General features: G+C 42.2%; 1 protein-coding gene across 2 annotated transcripts; it reads right to left on the bottom strand.

The window, feature by feature from the left end:
* Window positions 1–1112: 1112 nt before the first annotated feature.
* On the bottom strand, window positions 1113–12621 carry grnb (granulin b). 2 transcript variants are annotated; one of them, XM_083687790.1, is made up of 17 exons: window positions 12516–12621; window positions 11940–12040; window positions 11180–11311; window positions 10467–10604; window positions 9659–9772; window positions 8392–8539; window positions 7645–7757; window positions 7209–7338; window positions 6635–6726; window positions 6171–6318; window positions 5567–5664; window positions 4971–5210; window positions 4091–4318; window positions 3383–3646; window positions 2834–3067; window positions 1866–2129; window positions 1113–1583 (listed from the first exon to the last, which is right to left on the bottom strand). In XM_083687790.1, exons 2-17 carry the CDS (start codon window positions 11949–11951, stop codon window positions 1443–1445), a joined length of 2496 nt encoding a protein of 831 aa, XP_083543916.1. In that variant the 5' UTR covers window positions 11952–12040; window positions 12516–12621; the 3' UTR covers window positions 1113–1442. The 2 variants fall into 2 exon arrangements, with proteins under 2 accessions (XP_083543916.1, XP_083543917.1); XM_083687791.1 differs by having other exon boundaries at window positions 7645–7754.
* Between the last annotated feature and the right edge of the window lie 611 nt (window positions 12622–13232).

Here is a 13232-nt window from a genome sequence, read left to right as displayed (position 1 = left end):
TTGCTGATTTAATGTGGCTAATAATTGTTTTCGTACCACAGATTTTTAACATAAATTTAGAAAGGGGCCCAAATTAGGGCTGGTAGAAACAGAGTACAAATCAATTATAATTTCTTCATATCAAATCACAAATTATGTGAAAAAAACATATAATTCCCAACAAGAGGTTTGAAAAAGCACCACATATGCATGTATAATGTGTCATATACTTGTGTTTTACCAGAAAATATAAAAAGCACAACCCTTTTTCAAACTCAGCCAATGTGAATTAGTAATGGTATTGGAATTGGTAAATGAAAATGTACTTTACATAATCTATATCAATGATGATTATTATGGCAAATGAGACAATTACAGAGTAGAAAGTTCCTATTATCATATTTCTTCATATACAATGTTGATTGTAATGTGTTCCAACAATAAAGTTAACAATAGGACCATGGAACTCATTGAATTTAAAATTAACAGAGCAAATGTGGGTAGTGGACATTGAGTACAATTACTATGCTGCAGTCTTGATCATTTGATTAGGATCTGAGATTTAAGTGACAGCATTTTTCATAATGAAACAAAAAGTTCAGGGGAGACTAGACCATCTTGATCCCCAATTGCCGGATAGTGAAGTAAAATAGAGACAGTGAGCAAAGATCAAATAAAATCAAACAAAATTCAAAATCAGATACGCTTTCAGTTGCCCTGTAGCGACAGTGCTTCCAGCAGGACCAGCTATTCATTTGCTCTGTAACGACAGCGCTTCCAGCAACCCTCCAACAGTCAATACCGTGTGCCCTGCATCAACGAAGACATCAGATCAGCCTCTTTTTTTTCCTTTTAAAAAAAAATAAAAAATCTCCAAGCAGATTTTATCCAGTGACAGTTTAATGTTATTGCCCCCAATTAAAGGATGTATTCGAGTACATTCATGTTTCTCACTTGCATAGAGAAGTGAAATGGCACTTCACAAGCTGAATACTTTGAAAGGAAGCAGACAGTTGTCAAAACAAGCTATATTCCCTACCCCTGACTTGGACACTTCTAAGAGGAAAAATCTAAGAGGAAATGTTGGAGAAGTATACACAATATGGTAATAGTGCCACCTTAGACTAGGGTGATTTTTGCCATACTGCTTGTACCAATCAAGTTCTCTCAAATCGAAGAAAGTACCTAGGGGTTAGGGAATAGGGCTCCATTTACAATTGGTTGGGCGTGTGTCTGCAGTGAAATGAGAAACAGCTCTCAAGAGGGCGTTAGGTGGAGGTGCTGAATTCTCAACCTGAGCAATTATCCAGGACTGCTCTACTGCCATTGGAAGGCAAGTAAATCATTTCAAGTTAAACAAGAAAGATAGAAAATACAGATGTTTTGTCCCTTGTCCATTATGGTATGTGCTGCGGGTTAGCATGTTGGAGTGCCAACCGGAGATCAGTGCATCCTGATTGGGCTCAGAGTACATTAGGGTCTTTCTTTTTGTCCGTGAAGAAAGTGTCCCAGGTCAATTCGTACTGCTTGGTGCATCCTCCTGCCGCGAGGTCACACATGTATCCCATGGGGCAGCAGTGCTTGGAGTCCTCGCAGCATATGGCCTGTGAAGAGGAAGAGGGCCAATATATTAGTAATCTAAGCTTGTTACGCATCAAATTCACAACTGCATTCGGTCACCGAATCAGGAAATTAAACGTTAAAAATTAAAAAATAATCATCTGTGAATTGCATGTGTGTTTCTTTGGGATTGATTACAATATGCTGATCACATAGTACCATTTCACACCACGTAGTACCATTTCACACCACGTAGTTACCAATCATGAGGGATTGTTTGATTACCAGCGGAAACAGCATTTAGGTTATTATTGCAGTTATCATACCTTAGAAAAAGGGCAACAAGCCCACTCCGTTTTTGAGGTCTTGCAGCAGGTCTCTTGATTCGGGCAGCGGAATTCTCCAGTGCTGTCACAATCAACATCTTGGCCCCTCTCTGCAGCTCTCTGCTGGGACTCAGAGCCCAGCCCCAGAGTCAGGGGCACAGCGCGGGTGAGCAGCTGATCAGCCTTCTTCTCACAGGTGCCTGTCTCCATGTTACAGTTGTAGCCTTGGGGGCAGCAGTGTTCATGGTCTGTACAGCAGACAGCCTTAAGGAAGGTTACAGGAAGGGAGTGAGAGAGACATTAGACCACTTGATGCTATCTCAAGCGAAGATGGGGTACTCAAAGTAATTGGCCTTGCACAGTACTGACCTGACACCCTGTGGTTTTAACTTGTAATTTCCCAAAATAGATTATGGGATTTACTGCTCCATTTTCCACATGCAGAGTCAAGTTTCAATTCTGCATTGTGGATCATAAATTATTGATAACGGTGATTGTAAAAAAAACAATGGCAGTGATGGGGAACAAAAACATTAGTTGAACATCACCTCAAAGGAACTTACAACCAATCAGAGAGTTAATAAGGTTCTTTTCTTTTGTTCCATAATCACACATTGTTTCTTAGTTAGTGGTGGCTAAAATTAACTGAAATTAGTAGTGGCTATTTAAACAACTCTGAACCATGGATTACAGTTTCTCCTGGCCCATAGACTACTTTTAAATAATAGAAGCCGAAATAGTCTAATTTAGCCAGATGGAATATGAAGTTTAACATGGGTGTCATTGGGCAACCATGCTTTTTGGCACCAGCCATTTGCAGTGCCCTGGAGTTCTCCCCATGGCCACATGGTATAACCAGCTTCAAAATCTCTCGGCAGGATTGCTCCCCTGGTGCTGACATGCACCGCTTCACCGCTGAACCCATTTCCTATTGAAAAAAACAGAGGGTAATAAAAGGAGGCACACACCTTGACCAGGGGGCAGCAGCCCCATTCGCCTGTGGGCAGCTTGCAGCAGGTGGCCCCAGAGGCGCAGCTGCTCTTGTCGTCACACTTGACGTCTGCGACTGAGCTGCCCTTAATCAGGGCCTTCTCCTTCCTGTACCAGGGGATGGCCAGGCGGCCTTTGGTGCAAGAGGTCTGACGGGCATTGCAGATGTAGCCGCTGGGGCAGCAGTGGTCTCCGTCCAAACAGCACACTGCCTAGGGGGCAGCAAGGGGGGGAATAGGGAGCCATTTACAGAGTGATCAACCGTACTTCATCTGCAACATATCCTGTGTTCTCAGATCAGTGCAGGCTGGAATATTGATATTTTCGACCATTGAAAGCCATATCTTTTTGGTCTGGGGTGCTAAAAAGATTTTTTGCCAGATTTCAGAACTAATAGCCTCATCTTTTTAGGGGCTGTTTGTCAGATTGTGTACTGTAAGTACATTTAATTTACCCATTTTCTTAAGATGGTACAATATTAGGTGTTGGCTTTATAATGACACACTCACTGAACTTGGCATTCTTACCTTTGGCAGAGGGCAGCAGCCCCACTTGCCCGCCTTGTTCATAAAACAGCAGGTGGTGTCTTTGGGACAGCTTGTGTCGGGGTCACACATGTTCTTGGCTGGCTTGACTGAGGTGGGAATGGGTTGAGCGGGTGAGCTTTTCAGGGCGGGTATCTTGTGGACCCAGGGCAGGCTGAGGGCCCCAGGCTTGTCACAGGTCTGCTGGGACACGTCACATGTGTAACCTTTGGGGCAGCAGTGCTCATGGTCATCACAGCACACCGCCTGAGGGGCAGCAGGGGAAAATAGTTCTCTTATGTACAGGAAAGAATAAGTCTTTTTAAAGCAAAACTCATCATTATTATTCATTCTTTAGATGGACTTAACTGAGACATGGTCAGGAACATAAAATAATGTGGCTTTAGAATTACCTCTTAGATACAGTATGCAGTGTCTGCTGGTTTAATGTCAACATTCAATTGCTTCACTCAAGCCATTAAGTTTAAGGTTTTGTTTACTGTACACTGGTTGTTTCACATGGTCTAATTCCTGAGTGTGGCAAGTAAAAAAAGAACAGCTATAAAAAGAGATCAGATTTGTCATCTTATCCAACCAGTGTAAAGCCACAACAACTTAAAAACATCACAACCAGAGACGACTCCCCATAATTTGTCCTCCTCCACCGTTGAATCAATAATTCTTTCATATCTACACTATGAAGGAACTCACATGAGGCAAGGGGCAGCACGCCCACTCTCCAGAGTTCTGCTTGCAGCAGGTCGTGCCCCCAGGGCACATCGTCTGTTCGTCACACTTGTCATTTTCCATTGCCTGGGTGAGAGCAGGCACCTTTGCCACCCACGGCACGGAGCCCAAAGGGTCATCACATGTGCTGGCCTCGAGGTTACAGACGGTGCCCTGGGGGCAACAGTGGATGTGGTCATCACAGCATACCGCCTGAGGGGCACACAGAATTGATTGATAGATTTATGTCTGTTACTTTCGGCTAGACATTAAACTTGTATTCTTGGTGCAAAGCACATATAATAAATTACAATGAAAATTGGACAATTAACTGGTCTGATGGAATAAAACAAAACATAATTAACTTTAACTCTGACAAAGGTTGTTATCAAATTAAGTCAAACCACAGCAAAAAGTCTTAAGACGTTCAGCATGAATCATTTTTATATCCTCCCTAGAACTAGGGATTAATTAAATTGCAATACCAGCACTTTCTTCATGGGTATCCTTCAATTCAAATGCCAGCCCAGGAAGTCACTCAACTAACCAAACAACAAATCAGAGACGGGCTGGGGGTCTTAGATTAGGATCGGAGCTGGTATTTAAGTTCTTTGACAACATCTATTCTATTACCCACTCACCCATTGAGCAGTCAAATTCACAATGCATAACGAGACACATCAACACAGACTATACACAACATATGTGTTTGATGCCATTCCTCACTCCATTCCATCGAGCCCGTCCTTCGATTTCTCCCTCCACCAGCCTCCACTGATACACATGTATTCCTTGCATTGACTTGAATCTCTATATCCACAACACCACAATCGTTGCTCTGTTACAGGTCTTCTGCAGTCGGTACCTTGGGCAGAGGGCAGCAAGCCCAGTCTCCCTCTGGAGTCTTGCAGCAGGTGGCTTTGCCCGGGCAGGACGTGGACACATCACACTTGCTGTTGGGCATCTTGGACACCCAGCTGAAGGCAGGTAGCTTCTCCAGCCAGGGCGTCATGGCAGAGCCAGAGGGATCGTCACACGTGCTGGCGGCCAGGTTACAGATGGTGTTGTGGGGGCAGCAATGGAAGTGGTCATCACAACACACCGCCTAGGGGAGGTAAAAAGAGTCAGTGTGGAGTTAGGATTATGTACCATGCAGTACATCAAGTCACAGCTGCAGTGGCTTGGGATGGGATGCATTAAGATTATTACCATAACTTTTTGAGAACCAAAATGAAATGTTACCCAATGTTCTAAAACATTATTTTTTGCTGGGATGAACTGCAGTGCACTTCAACAGTTTGCACTTATCCAATGTACACTTACATGTTGCTATCTATATTTCTGCCAGACAAAGTCCTCAATGAGGATAATATAATAAATTCATATAAATCTAGTAGACATTGACATTACAATTGATTTACGCTGCAAATGCGCACGCGCGTGCACGCACACATGCAATACCTTGGGCAGGGGGCAGCAGGCCCATTCTCCCTGTGCGGTTTTACAGCAAGTGCTCCCCTGGGCGCAGGCTACAGAGTCATTGCAGGGCACAGCATTGACTAGAGGACACAGAGAGCAACCATTAACAGTCGTTTCAGAGATGGATATTTGTGGGTATGTTTATAATGTCATGCTACATTAAGGGTAGAAAAGGGTTATGCCACATTTGACAAAGCACACAATGTAATGACCTGTTATAACACCCTTTATATAGTGTGAATAAATTACTTAAGCATTGACATAGGCCTTTTTCATGAGTTTATGGTTGCTTTATGCAGCCTTCATAATTAGTTTAAAGTGGGTCTACATTCAACACAACTGCAATATAAGCACCATTAAACACTGTGAGGAACCCAGGAAGAGTAGCTGTTGCAGCTAAGGGAGATCTGTATAAATAAATATCAATCAACACATAAATAAATAAATACATAAATAAATAAGAGTGGCTAAGAATATCAAAATACAAAATGCATGCCCTGGTCATCTAAGCAGTTCCTTTAACTATAAGTGAGTCCATTGTAAGCATAATGCACTAATGTTTGATGTATATTTTTGGTTTTCTGACCTCTACTCTGTAGGGATGTGGTCACTGTAGCACTGTAGATTTTGGTTGCCATGGTGGTCTCCCCGTGTGCGGACACACAGGTGCTGTGGACCAGGTCACACGTGGTGTCCTCTGGACAGCAGTGAAGGTGGTCTGAGCAGCATACAGCCTGGGGAGAATGACACAGGGATCTTAATCCAATAACATAACATCACTTCCCTTACCTACTCACTACAACTCAGTCACAAATAGGCGCCTAGACCCTTCCGACTAGATCTGAAAGGATTGGATAGGTACAGTATAAAGCAATAATAATAATAAATACAAAAATAATTCCTCCTAATCACTACAACTGCAATATAAGCAGCATTAAACAGTGAGTGAGGACCCCAGGAAGACTGCTAAAGTAGCTGAATGGCTTCCTGTTGACAAGTGAATCATTGTGAATGTGCTGTGAGTCATTATGCTGAGGGCAGGGCACTCACTTTGGGCATGGGGCAGCAACCATAGGTGCCGTTCCCCAGCTGACAGCAAGTTGTGTAATCAGGGCACGTAGACAATTCGTCAGGACAAACCACTGAAAGAGACACAATGAACTACATAAAAAAACATGATGTATCCTGTATATACTGTACACACAGATCATACCAAACATGCACAGCTTGCCAATTGATTCTGCTAGACAGTTAATTCATATTTTATTTGAAAATCTTCTAATAAACGTCAAAGATATAAAACATTCTAGTTTGTTAAGCGTTATTTTAATCTTGAACACAGTTTTGAAACTGTCAAAGTAAACGCTTTAATTCCTGTGATAAAAAAAAAGAAATCATCCAATTCCATCTATTCAAAATCTCTAGTCCTCACTGCATTAAGCCAGATGGACACTGTTTTTTTAAAAACATGGACAATTCCAACAGATGACCCACACTTACTGCTGCTATGTGCTGTATATGTTGTTGTGAAAACATGACTCATGGAAAATTTGTGGTTAAAATTGCAGTGTCTGCCTGTCTTTATATATAGATGTTTGGGGTTGGAATGAGGTTAGTGCCTCACCATCGTTAGGGATAGAAGGGAACTTCTTGACCAGTGGGGTTTGTGTTTCAGAGGAAATGCACATCTCCTGCTCGAGGTCACAGGTTGTGTTGTGAGGGCAGCAGTTGAGCTGGTCGCTACAGCACACCGCCTGTTGATAATCACATTTTCCAAAACTCTTATCAGTTAGAGTTAACAGTTCTAACTACAACAACAACAAAGAATATGTTCAAAGCAAACCAGACTCTTCTGGTCCACAAAATGGGCCCAGTGAGCTGCAGTAATAGGTCAACGCAAGGCCCTTGATGGTCTGTCAAACCGAATTTCCAGGACAAACATTGAATACAACTAACAGTAATTACACATCCAACTGTCCTTGGAGAGGCCTTTATGCGCTCCCCCTAGAAACTTGAACTATGGATCTTCTTCTATGGAAGAATGACCCAACCCCACGTACCTCAGGGTAGGGGCAACAGCCATAGTCTCCACTGGTCATCAGGCAGCAGGTGGTTCTGTCTGGGCACTGGCTCTTACCGCCAGGGCAGGTTATTGTCGCTACACCCACAGCTGCTGAGAAGCACAGGCAAAGGATAGGTATACAGTCATGGCCAAAAATATTGATAATTGTAATTATTTCTTACAATTTTGAAAAGGTGCCAATAATTTTGTCCAGTCCATTTTTGGAGTTCTATGTGGAATGATATCAGATTTGCCTTTTTTTCTCAGCTTTTTTTGTGTTGTTCTAATGAAAACAAAATAAATAAACATGTGAATACCAAAGCATTTGTAATTGCAACAATTTTCTGGGAGAAGTGGTGCATTATCTGAAAAAAGTGCAGGGGTGCCAATACTTTTGGCCATGACTGTATATATATGTATCATAGGCTATTACATAAATTAGCTTTGTACAAATATCCTTCCCTCTACAGTATGTCCAAAAGTACTAAAGGCTATGTGAGGTGAAAGAAAAGATGAGACCCTATCCAGTCCTCTCATCTTTTATTTCTTTAAATAATGGGTCAAGAGAGTTGTTGTTCCAGCTAAGGCTCAGATGAGACTTTACACTGATGCAAGAATTAGGTGTGAAATGCGGTGAAAAAGCCACAAATATTTTTTTTAATGAGTGAAAAAAAGCAGGATTCTGAATTAATGCAAGCTCCAATACAAAGTCCAACTCATCTATTTACGTGTCCCTATACATTACCTGGCAGATTCTCCCAAGCCTCTCTTCTTCTGGCAGGCAGTTTCTCCCACATGGGGAAGGAGCCCAGAGACGAAAGACACTTGGAGTGGGTGATATCACACTTGGTGTCCTCTGGACAGCAATGCATCTTATCTTCACAGCACACCGCCTTCAGGAGAGAACAAGGGTTAGGACACCTCGGAGTAGGGGCTAGTGGTTAGTGAGTCATTAGGTCATGCGCATCTGTCTACATCATCATCATAATATGATGTTTGTTAAACATTTGTCATTATGTTTAATAAGTTAATCAACAACCGCAGCAGTGACGTGCAAAAACATTCAACATAACAGAAGTTGGTAGATGTAGTCTGTCAAAAGAATGAGGTCCCACGGCAAAGAATGCATCATAGAGAGGAGATCCCCTGAGGGCAGCAACAGGATGAGATCTCCAGAAATGCCTTTGCTTTGCCCTAAGTAATTCAGAAAAGTAAAAGACTGTTTATGACTTTATGTGGAACTCTAATCAGAAATAGAGAAGCCTGTTTGTGTGCTGTGTATTGTGTCACCCTGCCCAGCCAGCAGGACGAGTGGAAAGTACCAGCTCGAACATGATGAAACATGCCTTCGACCTTGTGATTGACTTGTAATAGGATGTTGTGATGGACTGTGTTCCAACTAAGAGAGATGTTGTCATAGATGGTAAAGAGCACCAATGAGAAGGTTTTTCATTGAACAAGTTGTAGGAATCTGAATGGTCAAATTGTGTGTGATGTTGATATATGGGAGAGAGGAATAGAAGAATAGTAGTAGTGTAGAGAAATAAGTGGGACCTTTCGACTGGATGACAAGCAATGTTCTGTGCTACGCTAAGACCAACCATTCTATCGACAATAGGGCAAGGCCACCCAGCTCCAGGTGTGCTACAGATCTAGGAGTGACTGGCTTGCTGAGAAAACTCAGCTGCCACAAAGACAAAGATCAAGGACAAGACAGGGGCGAGGACGAGGCTCCTGCATCTACCTCCAGGAGAGAAGAACACTGAGCTGATAGGGAGGCTCGGCAAGAGAGGCCAGCTGATCCCTCTCTCCAACCACTTTTATTATTTTACATTTTAAAGAAGAACTTTTAATTTGACTTATTATTTTAATCACTCATTACCCTTTCATGCTGAAACTTCTAATAAATTCCTGAAACCTGCAATTCAAGTGACGACAATCTTGACAATCCCCTCTTCTCCATGGGGGAGACTTGTAGGTATAAGTAATACAGGAGTGAGGGGTGTGCGTACCTTGGGCAGGGGACAGCAGCCCCAGGTGCCCTCAGGAAGCGGACAGCAGGTGGTGTCGTCCGGACACTCAGACTCCTGGTCAGGACAAAGGACTGCCTTGACTCCCCCCGCCATCTAATGTAGAGACAGGCCACATATACCGTTGAGAGGATTGGCCATGTGTTAGGCAAGACTCTTTATTCCATCTTACAGAACAATTTTACTCAAAAGTATATATATATTTTTAATATATTTCACGTCAGCTCACCATTTATAGGGTAAGCAATGAAATTATTTTTGAGTAAAATTCTGCTTTAATGAGGCAATTTCACCCCTCAGCTCAGGAATGGAATGATCAAAAACTGGTTACAATTGACAAACACATCCAGGCCACTGATGTGTACATTCTTTAGTCATAGTGTGACAATGTGGTCATGCATTAAATAACATGCAATAAATAGACCAAAGAATGTTTCTACACTCTGCCTGGCATAGTTAATCACAAACTACATATTAAAGTACACTAATAATTATGTATTAAAGCTTGCATAACCAAATCACACAATTTAATGAACAGCCTGTGATAATTGTGTTGCCAACTTAACCAGCTGAGCCCATGATACTCATATGTATCAGCGCATGAGGTTGCAACTCAATTTCTTCAATTTCATGTGTTTGTGAGATACACTCGATTTAACTTTTTAGAAATGATCCCAATGGGAAATGTTCAACCCCTGACCATCCGGCTAAATGAAGTGCTAAATAATTAATTAACAAATATTAACTACAACTTTGACCCAGGTCTGGAGTAAAGTTGTATTGTATTTACCTGAGGGACAGTGGGCTGTTTGGCTGGAACTCTCTTCACCCAGGGCAGAGAGACGGTTTTATTGAGGCACTTGGAGTGGACCAAGTCACACACCGTCCCTTCATAGCAGCAATGCAGGTGGTCCTCACAACACTCAGCCTGGAGAGGGATATCAAGGATGCCTTTCATGACAAAGAGGAATGGTCTGACAGGCCAATGGATCATGTTTTAAACACTCAATGAATGGAACCCCAACATTGTCAATATGATTTACTGACTTAATCCTTTTCGCCCTGATGGGAGCATAGGGCGTCCACCATGGTTGTCCACCTCATAATCTTTTGTGCAAGGGCTTTTGACAACACAAGAATGTTTTTTCCCCATCTCTAAGGTCTTTCCATATATGAAATTGATGGTTATATACAAATATTTTACTGAAAAGAAATGTTAAATTGGTAGATATTGTGACACACACAAACTAAAAAAGTGTTAACAAGTTGTTCAGTGTGTGCTTTCTGGTCCCTCTTGCACCTCTGTCTGACCACCTTGTTTCTATCTTGGTATTCCTGCTGCAGGTTCTCTCCTCCATGTCCTGGTTATTGTTGTGATCAATCAAACATTGGCTATCATCATCCAACAGCTACTACATTTAGGAAAAGGCAAGCACACGGACATAAATAATGTACATGCATCCACAATCACATACATACACCTTTGTTTGACCAGTCACTTACATTAGGTAGGGGACAACAGCCATATCCACCAGAAGGGGTCTTGCAGCATGTGTTCCCATCCTCACACATTCCACCATCAGGGCAAATCAGGGCTGAGGTCAGACCTAATAGAGCCAGACACACCACCCCTAACTGCAGTGTGTGAAGAGACAAAAGAGTTCATGCGTGTCTGTTAGTGAAATAAAAAGTACAAATGTTTAACTGCTCTGATAAAAAGGCTGAATCAATAGAGGACGGTGGGTAACAATGTCACACATTAATACCTCAGTCAACTATAGCTGTAGATGTGTCAGCAGCCTAGACCTACTTCAGCTCTGAAATCTTGTCCTAACGTTTATATCCTTTCTAGGCAAACATTCCTCTGTGCTCTATCAAACTTAACAATAAAAATCATATCTCAGACTCGGTTTATTGCCCAAAAAATAGGTGAAGTCAGTGCTAGCTTACTGCTAAATACGTTGCCTAGTGGTACAAAGGCAACCATGGTATTAGCTTCGACGCCACACTCCATCTCATTTAATGAGGTGTATTGTTGTGGTATTGGTTTGCTGAAGTTTGCGACTTATTTCAACATGAGTGCCCTTACGTTTCGACATCACTTATCCCATATTGAATTGAGTGGCAAGCTCCAGCAAGCCAACAACGACACTCCATCTCATGAAATGAAATGGAGTGTCGCGTCGCGTCGCGTCAGAGCTATCATATTATCAGAGTCGACTTCCAACTCAATAAAAAATAACATAGTGAACATCACACTTACCATCTTGTGCATACTTCTGAGATGAGAGCAGATAAGAAAATATGGTGAGATTTGTTACTCAAGCAAAGAAATGCAATGCATGCCTTCATGTAGCTTGCCTCCTTAAAACAAAACAAGAAAACAAAACACATCACTTTAAATGACTAGTGGTTAGAGTGCAAGTAGAACTTCCCAGCTGTAACTGGGATAGGCTAGCTATTAGCCTATTACTAATTGGAGACGTACAGTATGCCTGCTTGCTTAAAAACTCTCTCTCACTGGCTAGCCCACATAAAATCAGGCTATTAGCTGGCTGGATAGCTTTAATTAGTAACCATAAAAATGAATTAGCTAGGTACTAGCATAGCTAGAGAGCTACTGCTTACACCTACACAATAACTCAGTCGAAATGTAATAAGGGTTGGCTGGCAATGTACAATTAACAGATAATCACTATCTAGACAGCTAGCTAGCAGCATAGTGAATCAGCTGATCATTCACAACAACAGTGACAACCAAGCAGCCAGATAGCTAGCTGCATGACGCTAAATGAAAATGTCTTTACGTGTAAAAGTCACTGCAGAAACCGGTCTCTACCTTAGCGTGTGATGCACAGGTCCAAACTAATATAATATGCCAATGTAGCTCGTATGTCCTGTTCGAAGCGAGCTTGCAATGGAACTGCTGGCTATTGGCTACTAGTGATGTGCAGTTCGAAAACGAATCGGTCTTTTCGAACGACTCTTTTTAGTGATTCGAATGAGTCACTAAAAACTCAACGAGATCGAAAGAACCGATTCAAGAGTCGAACTTCCCATCACTACTACTGGGCCTGACTGGTGGTCGTTTGACCTCAATTTTTTTCATCGTCTACAGTCTACCGATCATATGACTCTCGCATCACGTGACTACGGTATTTCACCAGGGGCACGATGGTTTTGCAACTATATGCACAGTCACGGACCCTTTCTCTCAGCAAACACAGCCATGTTGTTGCAACGTAGCGTCAACCTCGTCAGAAGGTAGCCATTACATACGAAAGAAATACTTTGTGACAATTTAGGGGTGCAGCCTTTAGCTTACCTGGAGACGACCGATGGGCAACGATGTCAGGCGAGATACCCAGTAGGCTACAACGTGGCATTGATTATTTCAACTAGGGCTACGTGATGTTGCCACATTACAGCAGACTATTAAGAGAATTTATTTAACTTATGCTCAAGCCAAAAATAAATTATAAATGGAGCTGAATTCATGAACTATCACAAAACCTTTGTCTCATTGAGTCATAGTATGAATCAAATCACCCACAAT

The sequence above is a fragment of the Argentina silus genome (assembly GCF_951799395.1).
Source record: "Argentina silus genome assembly, chromosome: 16".
Taxonomy (NCBI): Eukaryota; Metazoa; Chordata; class Actinopteri; order Argentiniformes; family Argentinidae; genus Argentina; species Argentina silus.
This window is presented reverse-complemented; position numbering and strand designations above follow the sequence as displayed.

Bases quoted from the DNA above. Each gene is read 5' to 3' on its own strand.
- grnb (XM_083687790.1), bottom strand. The intron at 10,605-11,179 runs GTAAGTGACTGG...ATCCCTCTCCAG, and splicing joins GCTGTTGTCCCCTACCTAAT to GCTGAGTGTTGTGAGGACCA. The intron at 7,339-7,644 runs GTACGTGGGGTT...GATTATCAACAG, and splicing joins GCTGTTGCCCCTACCCTGAG to GCGGTGTGCTGTAGCGACCA.